Raw genomic sequence first — 12,505 nt, 5'->3', positions numbered from 1 at the left:
TTTTAAAAATTCATTTTAATCACATTCCAATGTCAGCCACCCCCCCCCCACTCCATTCAATAAATGACGTCACGCTTCGACATTCTCCCCCCCCCCTCCCATTGTAATGTTCCTATTTTTTTATACATTAATTTCTTGCTAAACTATTAATCAGTGTGACGCCACATTTATAACCACCTCTTCCCCCACTTTTTACACATCAGCACAAAAAATAGGCAAACCAGCAGTATGACATCATGAATGGACTAATCCTAATACATAATTAACTAAGCCTTAAACGCCTAAACCGATTGGTCATCTAATTTCATCACATTAGTCATTCAGATATGTGCCAAATAATGGTTTGTTTAAATTACTTTAGCGTCTTGCTGAATTATGTCGAGCTGTATCTTACTATGACGTGTTATGTAGATTACTTTAGCGTCTAGCTGAGTTATGTGGGTTACTTTAGCGTCTTGCTGAGTTATGTGGGTTACTTTAGCGTCTTGCTGAGTTATGTGGGTTACTTTAGCGTCTTGTTGATTTAGTGGGTTACTTTAGCGTCTAGCTGAGTTATGTGGGTTACTTTAGCGTCTTGCTGAGTTATGTGGGTTACTTTAGCGTCTAGTTGATTTAGTGGGTTACTTTAGCGTGTTGCTGAGTTATGTGGGTTACTTTAGCGTCTTGCTGAGTTATGTGGGTTACTTTAGCGTCTTGCTGAGTTATGTGGGTTACTTTAGCGTCTAGTTGATTTAGTGGGTTACTTTAGCGTCTTGCTGAGTTATGTGGGTTACTTTAGCGTCTTGCTGAGTTATGTGGGTTACTTTAGCGTCTAGTTGATTTAGTGGGTTACTTTAGCGTGTTGCTGAGTTATGTGGGTTACTTTAGCGTGTTGCTGAGTTATGTGGGTTACTTTAGCGTCTTGCTGAGTTATGTGGGTTACTTTAGCGTCTTGCTGAGTTATGTGGGTTACTTTAGCGTCTAGCTGAGTTATGTGGGTTACTTTAGCGTCTTGCTGAGTTATGTGGGTTACTTTAGCGTCTTGCTGAGTTATGTGGGTTACTTTAGCGTCTTGCTGAGTTATGTGGGTTACTTTAGCGTCTTGCTGAGTTATGTGGGTTACTTTAGCGTCTTGCTGAGTTATGTGGGTTACTTTAGCGTCTTGCTGAGTTATGTGGGTTACTTTAGCGTCTTGCTGAGTTATGTGGGTTACTTTAGCGTCTTGCTGAGTTATGTGGGTTACTTTAGCGTCTTGCTGAGTTATGTGGGTAACTTTAGCGTCTTGCTGAGTTATGTAAGTTACTTTAGCGTCTTGCTGAGTTATGTAAGTTACTTTAGCGTCTTGCTGAGTTATATAGGTTACTTTAGCGTGTTGCTGAGTTATGTGGGTTACTTTAGCGTCTTGCTGAGTTATATAGGTTACTTTAGCGTGTTGCTGAGTTATGTGGGTTACTTTAGCGTCTTGTTGATTTAGTGGGTTACTTTAGCGTCTTGCTGAGTTATGTGTGTTACTTTAGCGTCTAGTTGATTTAGTGGGTTACTTTAGCGTCTTGCTGAGTTATGTGGGTTACTTTAGCGTCTAGCTGAGTTATGTGGGTTACTTTAGCGTCTTGCTGAGTTATGTGGGTTACTTTAGCGTCTTGCTGAGTTATGTGGGTTACTTTAGCGTCTAGTTGATTTAGTGGGTTACTTTAGCGTCTTGCTGAGTTATGTGGGTTACTTTAGCGTGTTGCTGAGTTATGTGGGTTACTTTAGCGTCTTGCTGAGTTATGTGGGTTACTTTAGCGTCTTGCTGAGTTATGTGGGTTACTTTAGCGTCTAGCTGAGTTATGTGGGTTACTTTAGCGTCTTGCTGAGTTATGTGGGTTACTTTAGCGTCTTGCTGAGTTATGTGGGTTACTTTAGCGTCTTGCTGAGTTATGTGGGTTACTTTAGCGTCTTGCTGAGTTATGTGGGTTACTTTAGCGTCTTGCTGAGTTATGTGGGTTACTTTAGCGTCTTGCTGAGTTGTGTGGGTTACTTTAGCGTCTTGCTGAGTGATGTGGGTTACTTTAGCGTCTTGCTGAGTTATGTGGGTTACTTTAGCGTCTTGCTGAGTTATGTGGGTAACTTTAGCGTCTTGCTGAGTTATGTAAGTTACTTTAGCGTCTTGCTGAGTTATGTAAGTTACTTTAGCGTCTTGCTGAGTTATATAGGTTACTTTAGCGTGTTGCTGAGTTATGTGGGTTACTTTAGCGTCTTGCTGAGTTATATAGGTTACTTTAGCGTGTTGCTGAGTTATGTGGGTTACTTTAGCGTCTTGTTGATTTAGTGGGTTACTTTAGCGTCTTGCTGAGTTATGTGTGTTACTTTAGCGTCTAGCTGAGTTATGTGGGTTACTTTAGCGTCTAGCTGAGTTATGTGTGTTACTTTAGCGTCTTGCTGAGTTATGTGGGTTACTTTAGCGTCTTGCTGAGTTATGTGGGTTACTTTAGCGTCTTGCTGAGTTATGTGGGTTACTTTAGCGTCTTGCTGAGTTATGTGGGTTACTTTGGCGTCTTGCTGAGTTATGTGGGTTACTTTAGCGTCTTGCTGAGTTATGTGGGTTACTTTAGCTTTTTGCTGAGTTATGTGGGTTACTTTAGCGTCTTGCTGAGTTATGTGGGTTACTTTAGCGTCTAGCTTTATCTTAGTATGACGTATTATGTAAACTAATTCAATTGTATGCTGTTTCAGGGTGAGCGGGCATGTAGCATGAAGAGAGACATGAACTATATAGGTGAGTCAACATTCGGTCAACATTTGGGTCAAAATTCAGTGGATCTCAGTGTGTAGGTTAGCCCAGGCTCATCCTGTTGTGGTGCAGTTAACAGGTTGACATGTATATGTGTGGTGTGTTAGTGTCTTTATCAGTGTACGTCAGTGTGTCTGTGATGAATGGGACATGTGTGTACAGTTAGCTGTACCCTACACTCAGATTGCTGGTATCCCGTAGCGGGATGATGGCTAAGGCTATTGTCGGCCTAAAGTTATGGCTAGGGTGGGGCTTTTACCTTTCATGTATTAACTTACGTCAGACACCAAAATTTGACACTGCGTCCAACTTCATTCTCCAACATTTTACACACATCAAATTGCAATGACGAACATTTTGCATTCAACTTCATCCACCACCATCTAACCATGTACATCCCCACTTCATCCACCACCATCTAACCATGTACATCCCCACTTCATCCACCACCATCTAACCATGTGCATCCCCACTTCATCCACCACCATCTAACCATGTGCATCCCCACTTCATCCACCACCATCTAACCATGTACATCCGCAGTCAACTACAGCCACTTCTACCACACCAACAAGCACAGCCTCCCTTGAAGAATGAGAGGCATCCCCTGCTTGTTGTAGCAGTATGGCTTTCGTTTCGTAAGTTGTTGACTTTAGTTTCGTATTTTTTCTACTATCACGCTTTTGTTAGGTATGTTTTTATAAGCGTACAATTTGTCGTATACTGATATAGAATATATATATATATATATATATATATATATATATATATATATATATATATATATATATATAACTTGTTTGCATAAAAGTAACCAAAGCTCCTCATGGTGAAACAGGTCCTGAAAGCTAAGCCACGCCTTTAAGTGCAGTCATGATATCTACATCAGCACTTCAGTCATTGAAGGTAAGTGTCGAAATATTTACACGAGTACTGTGGTCATTGAAAGGAATTACCATAATATCTAGCCTACATTGTGAAGTTACTCACCATAATATCTAACCTACATTGTGAAGTTACTCTTACAACACCATGGGTCCATGTAGCAGATCAGTAGAGTTCACCTGTTTCTGTGAATTCAGCATATGAAGGGATATTGTGGTCAGCACAATACTCAGCCGCTTTTACGTTCCTTAGCATGAGCCAGATACCCATCAGAGTTGGGTGAACTAAGAGTTGTGGTACGGACAAGAAGTTAGGTTGGCGGTCATGCGTTTTACCATCCGTACCAGTATTAGCACGCACCACCCCCCCCCCCCCCTCCAAAGAATAAACATTTTTTTTTTAAAGTTACATCACGCATGATCCAAACTAAGCTTACCCTTTTAGTTTCATTAATTATTTTCCTAGGAAAAAAAAATGCAACCCCTTCCAGCAAGAAGCTGCCATGTTATGCAACACTCTGCCCCTCGTCTTCCACGCACACTCCAGATCTGCATGCAGGCCAAAACAAAACGACAATCCAGAGTCTTCGGGAATTGCCAGCTAAATATGCGAGGTTATTTTTAAACTTCGCACGTGCATTTTTAATATTTCGGAATTACGGTGTTTGTATCATTCAACAGGTTTATTATTGTAGTTTACAGTGTATATTTTTTGTATCGAGTAAAGACAGATAGGGGTCATCCATAAACGAGGTCACGCTCAACATTATAAGACTATCTCCCCTCATCATCACAAAAAGCCAAAATCCACCCCTAAAATGACGTTACCCACCCCCCCCCCCCCCCCCATTTTTTAAATTTAGTTTTTTTAATTTAAAAAAAATATTTTGTTTTTTTAAAACATCGATTTCTCTTTAAAAATATTCCTCGTAACACAAATCGACCCCCCCCCCCCCCTCCCCACCCTGTAGTGTGACATTGTTAATGGAATACCTTTACTCTGGGCCTCTACAGAAGTTACTCTTAACTCTCAAGGTGTGCAATTACCTGCCTTATATTTATATCGTCTGCCAAAACTCATCTACATAATAGACTGTCCGTGTGAGTGTTAATTGGATGTCTGAACTTCAATGACTCGCCATCAATACTTATATCATTACATCAAATTAAAATTTATATTAATTTTATTATATAACAATTTAGAATTTTAATTTTTTTAAACTGTTAATTCCTTTACATGCTTAGCATCTGCGAAACTTCTTACCTATAAAACATTTATTTTATGAACAACCAATCTCTGATTACACTAAAGTAATTAAGTTAAGATGCGATTTTTTTGTTTTTACTTGATTATGTCCCTTATTTATTTATCCAGCTTTTTTTGCGATTATTTCCCCTGGTATATGTATGTTTTAAACAGACCAACAACAATCATATATTTAAAACCATGACTTAATGTATGAATGCTGCTAAAAACTATCAGGTATTTAAAGTCATGGCTTGTGTATAAATGCCTCTTGAATTTTATACTGATTTTTTTATTGAATGTACATAAAACAATTTTTTCCACACATGAAATTAAACTTCCAACATTTTTAAAATTAACATAAACTGGTTGTTTTTTTATTGGCTAATTTAATCCCTCTCTGTTATATAATGTTGCCATTTTCATAATTAATTAAATATTGTAAAGCCCCTTTAAAATAAAAACAGATTTCTTGATATAAGAGAGATTTGCATGTTCTTTAAGTGTATGACAATTAGTGCTAAAATATAATTAGTGTACATAGGTCACCTAAGTTAGTCTAGATTTAGGTCAAATGTCAACATTACATTTTCTGAGCGCTGTCTTGAGACTGAAAAAAAAAACATCAAAATTGCACACAAAAATATGTTTAAAAATGATGAATAAGCCTTCCTCTGTAGAATATTGTTTTTATTTATTTACAGTTATATATAGACTACAATAAATGTCAATAAAATAATAGTGAAAATCTGTTGGACTAAACAGACATGCTGGCGTACAAATGATATCACCAAATACAAATCATGCAAGCTAGCAATAGAAGCTTCTCTAACACAGTAGGAACATGTCAAATTAAGGTGGTGTTCAGTTCATCAACTTACATTATCAGGTTAAACTAGATGTCCTGTTCATGATGATAAATTATCTATTATTAAACCAGAATTCATGATGTTAAATTATAGGGTTGAACCAGGATTCATGATGTTAAATACAGATGAAGAGCCCACAAAATTTTAGTCTTACCATTTGATACAATTTTTGTTTTTGAATAAATTATTCACTCAGTGTGAAAAATTTAGTTTTGATACTTTTTTAATAGACCAACATTTGCTGGGTTACTACTGACATAAATAAACAAACTCTTATTTTGACCCTGCAACATTTTATTAGCCTTTGATCTAATATTGTTCACTTACAATTCATTTTAAAAGTTCTTTGTGAAAATGAATCAAGTTTTGATTAGCTGAAAACATAATTTTTTTTTAAAGTTTAAAAAAAACTAACAACTCTCAAGCTTTGGCAGCAAGTTAAATTAATTTGGAAATTAGATTTTTAAAAATCTTTTTTTTTTCAGGCATTCACTTTTTAAAATAATTTTTTGTTAAAATCAATTATGCAATCAATAAGATTAAAAAATACTAAAAATATCATTGGCATATCATTATTGTAATAAGTTTTATATTTGTTAAGAAAATTCCAATTAAAAGACAGATATAATCTTAAGTTAAAACAAATACATACAGAAATATTTTAAGCTCATAATGATATAGAAAAAAATTTAATTATTTATTGACAAAAAGAGATAGCATATAGTTATGCGATTACTTCACCATACAAAATCTATGTGTATATGTATAACGGATGGCTTGTGTGACCAAGTGAACTAAGGTAGTTTATACATAGGGATGACATCTTTAACTAGCCATTTTCTGATTTTTTTAAAAATCATTTGTCTTTTGATAGCAGGAGTGGGGTTACAGCTTAGCACAAAAGAACTTTTCTCAGTTTTATTTAGTACTCAGCTAAAGTTGGCTTCAGAATCTAAGTTAGTCAGTAGCTCATTAAAGATTTAAAATACCGGATATCAAACAACATATGCGGCAAGATGACCAATGTAGCCCACACTGGCCAGATGACCAATGTAGTAGCCCACACTGGCCAGATGACCAATGTAGCCCACACTGGGCAGATGACCAATGTAGCCCACACTGGGCAGATGACCAATGTAGCCCACACTGGGCAGATGACCAATGTAGTAGCCCACACTGGGCAGATGACCAATGTAGCCCACACTGGGCAGATGACCAATGTAGTAGCCCACACTGGGCAGATGACCAATGTAGCCCACACTGGGCAGATGACCAATGTAGCCCACACTGGGCAGCTGACCAATGTAGTAGCCCACACTGGACAGATGACCAATGTAGCCCACACTGGGCAGATGACCAATGTAGCCCACACTGGACAGATGACCAATATACCCCACACTGGGCAGATGACCAATGTAGCCCACACTGGACAGATGACCAATGTAGCCCACACTGGGCAGATGACCAATGTAGCCCACACTGGCCAGATGACCAATGTAGCCCACACTGGGCAGATGACCAATGTAGCCCACACTGGGCAAATGACCCTTTGAACTGATGATGTTATCAATAACATTAACTCACTAGTAAAAACAGAAAGATTATAATCAAACTTACCTTTCTTTCATCTGTTAAATATATTTTTTTCAACACCCCCCCCCCCCCACTCCTGAAGTACACCGACTTTTATAATTGTCCAAAAAAAATTTTGAAACCTATTTTAAGAAGACAGAAAAGGGGCAATAACCATCACCCCCCCCCCCCCCCCACACACACACAACAGTGTTTAAGGGAGGGAACAAGTTTTGATTGGCAGCAGAGTTGAACTATAGCACCTGAAACAAGTCATGTCACGCAATGTGTGTCATGGATGATTAAAACACTGACAAAATTCTACTCTCAGCTGACTTATGACTTGTTAAAACATGACTTTTAAGACTTATTAAAGACAACAAAAAAATGATAACAGTGATGACGTCATTTAAATATCAGCTTTTGTGTCATTAAAATAAGTAAAAAAATATTACAGAAAATGGTTATTAAAAAAATCAGCATTGGTTTAAAATTGGTTTAAACTAAGAAAAAAAAAAGATAAGATATTACAATTCATAAAATAAATTACATCAAAAACATTTTTGCTAACTACCTATACAACTTAGCACAATTTATTTTAATTTTTTTTAAATGTAAATATGTTTGAATTTATCTAGAAATACAATACTATAAATTTTGGGTTTTATCTAATACAAATGAGAGGGAGGAAGCATATATAAACAATAAATCACACTGAATTATTTAAGGTAAAAAACATTCTATCTTTTAAAAAATGCAATGAATGCTTTGAAATTTGGTTCTGTGTTTACAAGGGTTGTAAAATAGCAGGAACCATAACTCCAAATAAATTTGATCTCCCTTTACTTATTGCAACTACATCCAGTGTATGTATATAGTATATATCTTAGGGAGGTTACTCTACAATAAAATATTTAACTGATTAATATCTCTATTAAAACACACCTGCCTCAAGTTCATCAACCGTTATATTAAGATTAAATCTTTCTTTATAATGTGTACAGTGAAATGTCAAAGGCTATATAATTATAACAAAAAATTGTATTATGCATGAATCAAGCTTATAGAAAACTATTTGGTGGAATATTTAAAACAAAAATAATTTTACAATAAAAATCAACATAATCTGATCAAACTAAAATGACGCACAAATAAGACAGTTAAGTGCAGTAAAGAAAATTCTATTTATAAACATAGAAAGCTATTGATAACATTTTGTTTTAAATGTATATAAAAATGATCTAAAATATGTTAAAAAATCAAGTTCAAGGAATATACAATAAATTTAATATAAGAAACTATGAGAAATACATGTGAAATAATTGTGTACATTGTGAGTAAATGATGAATGTTAGATAACAGGGAATCAGGTTAGTGAAGAACAAAATATTTGAACTGAGTGACATTAGACAGAACATCGACACAATTCATGTTTTAATCAAGACAATTCATTGTTTAATTTTTTTTTTAATTTATCTGAGACAATGATTCACAACAAAACCAGACTTAAACACAGAGTTCTTTGAGCCAAAAAAAACCTTTCTATACATCAAGTTGTGTTGAGAATTGAGTATGTAACTTGCTTAGGAAAAGATAAATAAACGTAGGTAAACAAATCCAAGGCCTTATTTCTTATAAGTGATCTATTTTTGTAATGGTTGAAAACTGTTTTATTTTTAAAATTGTAATTGACGTTAAAAAATTAAATGACAAAAAATTCAATGGAAGACTCAGCTATCACGTAAGTGAAATCAGATGATGATGTCTCAGCTTCGACGAACACATTAGGATTTTTAAACATGGAAATATTTAAAGGAGTTTTATATTTATAGTTTATAAGTTAGATCTAAAAACTTCTGTTAAGCAGGTAGTTAAAAAGTTAGATCTAAAAAATTTTAGCAGTGCAGAAAATTCTAGAGGTGAATAAAAAACATCACTAAAAAAAGAATGAACGGGCGAGAAAATAAAAGAAGATAAAATATAAATATACAAGTATTTACAGGGAAGGGAGGTGAGATCTAATGAAACAACAAGGCTGGTTGAGCTAAACTAAACATCAGGGGGGGGGGGGGGTAATCGTGTGGGTGACGTAGCTATTTCAGATAAAACGTCAGGGGTGGGGGATTTAACTGAGACAGTGATCTCGAATGGGAAAATAAATGCCAAAAAGATAAATTTTATAAAATTTGGGAAAAATTGGAGAGATGGAGGGGGTAGGTCCAGGGGGAATAAAGAAAAATATCCTAAATGGTTTGAAGATGAAATAATGAGAGGAAACAACAAATACACTGGGGTCATTTCATCAACATGACTCTATGGCAGGCTAGTGTTAACATCAGAGTAACAAAGCCTCAAGTCAAATTCTAATGCATAAAAAAAATGAATTAAAATTTTCAAGTATTTTGAAAAATTAGTTCTGATGTTTCAGTTTAAAAAATGTTTAGGAGGCATAAACAATTTACTGAATTAAAATATTAGTGAACTCATTGAAAGTTATACACTGGTTTGTTTTTTAAATATGGTAAAAAAAATATGACTTAAATACAAAAACTAATAGTGGTTTTACAGTAGCTTACAGTTGATTCATGTATTGTATTGTACAAGGAAAGAAAATGGTCAGTCTATATCACGAGATGGAAAGAAAGCCACTGAAAACAATTGTAAGACATCACTAAATAACACTGTTGTCATAATGGCTCATGAAAGTGCACATGCTAACATAGGCTTCACAACAGCAACCAAATGCCATCAATGATGGCACTGTCAAGACAAATGCCATCATCAACAGTGCTCTCATGATAAAATGCCATCAATGATGAAACTCTAATGACAAATGCCACCACTACCAGCAAATGGTCATCAAGTTATACATGGTTGGATACATATACTGTGGTAACATGCAACACTTAAGGCGCTGAGTCTGGACTTAACAATTCAAGGCAAGTGGTAACTACAACATTCCCCATGGGCAAGTGGTAACTACAGCATTCCCCATGGGCAAGTGGTAGCTACAACATTCCCCATGGGCAAGTGGTAACTACAACATTCCCCATGGGCAAGTGGTAACTACAACATTCCCCATGGGCAAGTGGTAACTACAATATTCCCCATGGGCAAGTGGTAACTACAACATTCCCCATGGGAAAGTGGTAACTACAACATTCCCCATGGGCAAGTGGTAACTACAACATTCCCCATGGGCAAGTGGTAACTACAATATTCCCCATGGGCAAGTGGTAACTACAACATTCCCCATGGGAAAGTGGTAACTACAACATTCCCCATGGGCAAGTGGTAACTGCAACATTCCCCAATGGGCAAGTGGTAACTACAACATTCCACATGGGCAAGTGGTAACTACAACATTCCACATGGGCAAGTGGTAACTATAGCATTTCCTCATAGTCTATTTTCAGAAAAAGATATTTTCATTATTTAAAAAAAAATAGATTGTAACCAGGAGTCAAAAGAATTTTTAAGACAACATTTTGTTCCTCATTACTAGTGCGGCTGTTCCACATCACAGAATATAACAACATCATTGACTAACAAGCAAACATCTCAGCTGAACAACCATCTCAGCTGAACAACCATCTCATCATTGAGAAGAGTCACCACTCACTAATGCTTAACATACTGCGCTCAATGTTTCAGTCGCTTGTTTCAACAAGTTATGAAATGTCATTTACATAATGAAATGTCAAGTACATCAACTAAATGTCACATGAATGAAATGTCAACTATATCACATAAATGTCAACCACATGAATGTAATGTCACCAGATCAGGGAAGTCATCAAATAATCCACTGTAAAAAATGTCAATAAATGTGTTCTCCCACTTGGATGTCCAGAAAAGTATCCATCTAAAGTAGTTTTCACATTTTTGCTCACAAAGACATTGCTAAGGTCATTAAACAGAAAAAATGTCTTCAATCTTAAAAAAAATTATCTTGATAATTTTTATATATTTTCCCATAAAATAAAGATAAAATGCTCATAGTTTTGCAAGAGGATTATCTATCCCACTTTTAAGTAAATAATTTTTTATCAAATAGATTAAAAACATTGCAATAAAAATGGTTTGTTAAGTTTAAAATGCGGCTTATTTAGTAAAGCATGGTCATCAACAAAGAATTGAAACATCTGAATAATGTGTTGTGGTTGGCCAGGTAGTCTGAATAATGTGTAGAGATCTGCCATTTAGGACCCAAAAAAAAAAACTAAAAATATTTTTACTGAGTGTAAGTTTTGAACAATTATCTTTAAGTAAAAAAAAACCCTTTTTAAAATTTTGAGCAAAATATCCAGACTAGACTAAAAACTAGCAGTATAAAAATGTAACATGAAAAGAAAATAATTTACATGCAGCTATTGTGAGCAGTGACAGAAGTGTACATTTAAATAATAAGAAATAAATTGAAAACAAAATATTCAGCCATTTTTTGTGTGTGAGTTTTACAAGTCAGGCATAGACTTACAGGACAAGCAATTACACAGGTAACTGTTTTAGATCACTTGTGAAAACTCTTTAACAAGTTTAACATTGTGGTAAAGAGTGCAACAGATCTATAAGCACAGAACTATTTATTAACACATAACAAAACAAGCTGTAAGAGCGGATTAGTGTGAACAAGAAAAATGGTTTAATACTCAATGTTATGGCTAGATGACCCAATGTATGGCTAGATGACCCAATGTTATGGCTAGATGACCCAATGTATGGCTAGATGACCAAATGTATGGCTAGATGACCCAATGTATGGCTAGATGACCCAATGTATGGCTAGATGACCCAATGTTATGGCTAGATGACCCAATGTATGGCTAGATGACCAAATGTATGGCTAGATGACCCAATGTATGGCTAGATGACCCAATGTATGGCTAGATGACCCAATGTATGGCTAGATGACCAAATGTATGGCTAGATGACCCAATGTATGGCTAGATGACCCAATGTATGGCTAGATGACCCAATGTATGGCTAGATGACCCAATGTATGGCTAGATGACCCAATGTATGGCTAGATGACCTAATGTATGGCTAGATGACCCAATGTTATGGCTAGATGAACCAAAGTTGACCCAATATATGGCTAGATGACCCAATGTTATGGCTAGATGACCCAATGTTATGGCTAGATGACCTAATGTTGACCTAATGTTATGGCTAGATGATC

General features: G+C 35.8%; 2 protein-coding genes across 3 annotated transcripts in view; one reads left to right on the top strand and one right to left on the bottom strand.

Moving 5' to 3' along the window:
• Positions 1-4,460, top strand: part of LOC131931985 (carbonic anhydrase-related protein 10) — an 80,206-nt gene extending 75,746 nt beyond the window's left edge. Inside the window, exons 11-14 of one of the 2 annotated variants that reach the window (XR_009384418.1) lie at positions 2,695-2,737; positions 3,296-3,390; positions 3,591-3,658; positions 4,103-4,460. Coding sequence is in view for 1 of the 2 variants with exons in the window: in XM_059288838.1 (XP_059144821.1) it covers positions 2,695-2,737; positions 3,296-3,342 (90 nt within the window). In the remaining variant the exon portion in view is untranslated. Of the gene's footprint in view, positions 1-2,694; positions 2,738-3,295; positions 3,391-3,590; positions 3,663-4,102 lie in introns of those variants that run through there. The other variant, XM_059288838.1, reaches the window with a different exon arrangement.
• A 2,286-nt stretch (positions 4,461-6,746) lies between these two features.
• Positions 6,747-7,379, bottom strand: LOC131931981 (uncharacterized). Its single transcript, XM_059288827.1, has 2 exons — positions 7,369-7,379; positions 6,747-7,305 (listed from the first exon to the last, which is right to left on the bottom strand). Exons 1-2 carry the CDS (start codon positions 7,377-7,379, stop codon positions 6,747-6,749), a joined length of 570 nt encoding a protein of 189 aa, XP_059144810.1.
• Positions 7,380-12,505: the final 5,126 nt, after the last annotated feature.

The sequence above is a fragment of the Physella acuta genome, unplaced genomic scaffold, assembly GCF_028476545.2.
Source record: "Physella acuta isolate Inbredline_101_S28 unplaced genomic scaffold, ASM2847654v3 ptg002067l, whole genome shotgun sequence".
Taxonomy (NCBI): domain Eukaryota; kingdom Metazoa; phylum Mollusca; class Gastropoda; family Physidae; genus Physella; species Physella acuta.
Note: the sequence above shows the minus strand (reverse complement) of the source record. Positions and strands in the feature narration are given on the sequence as shown.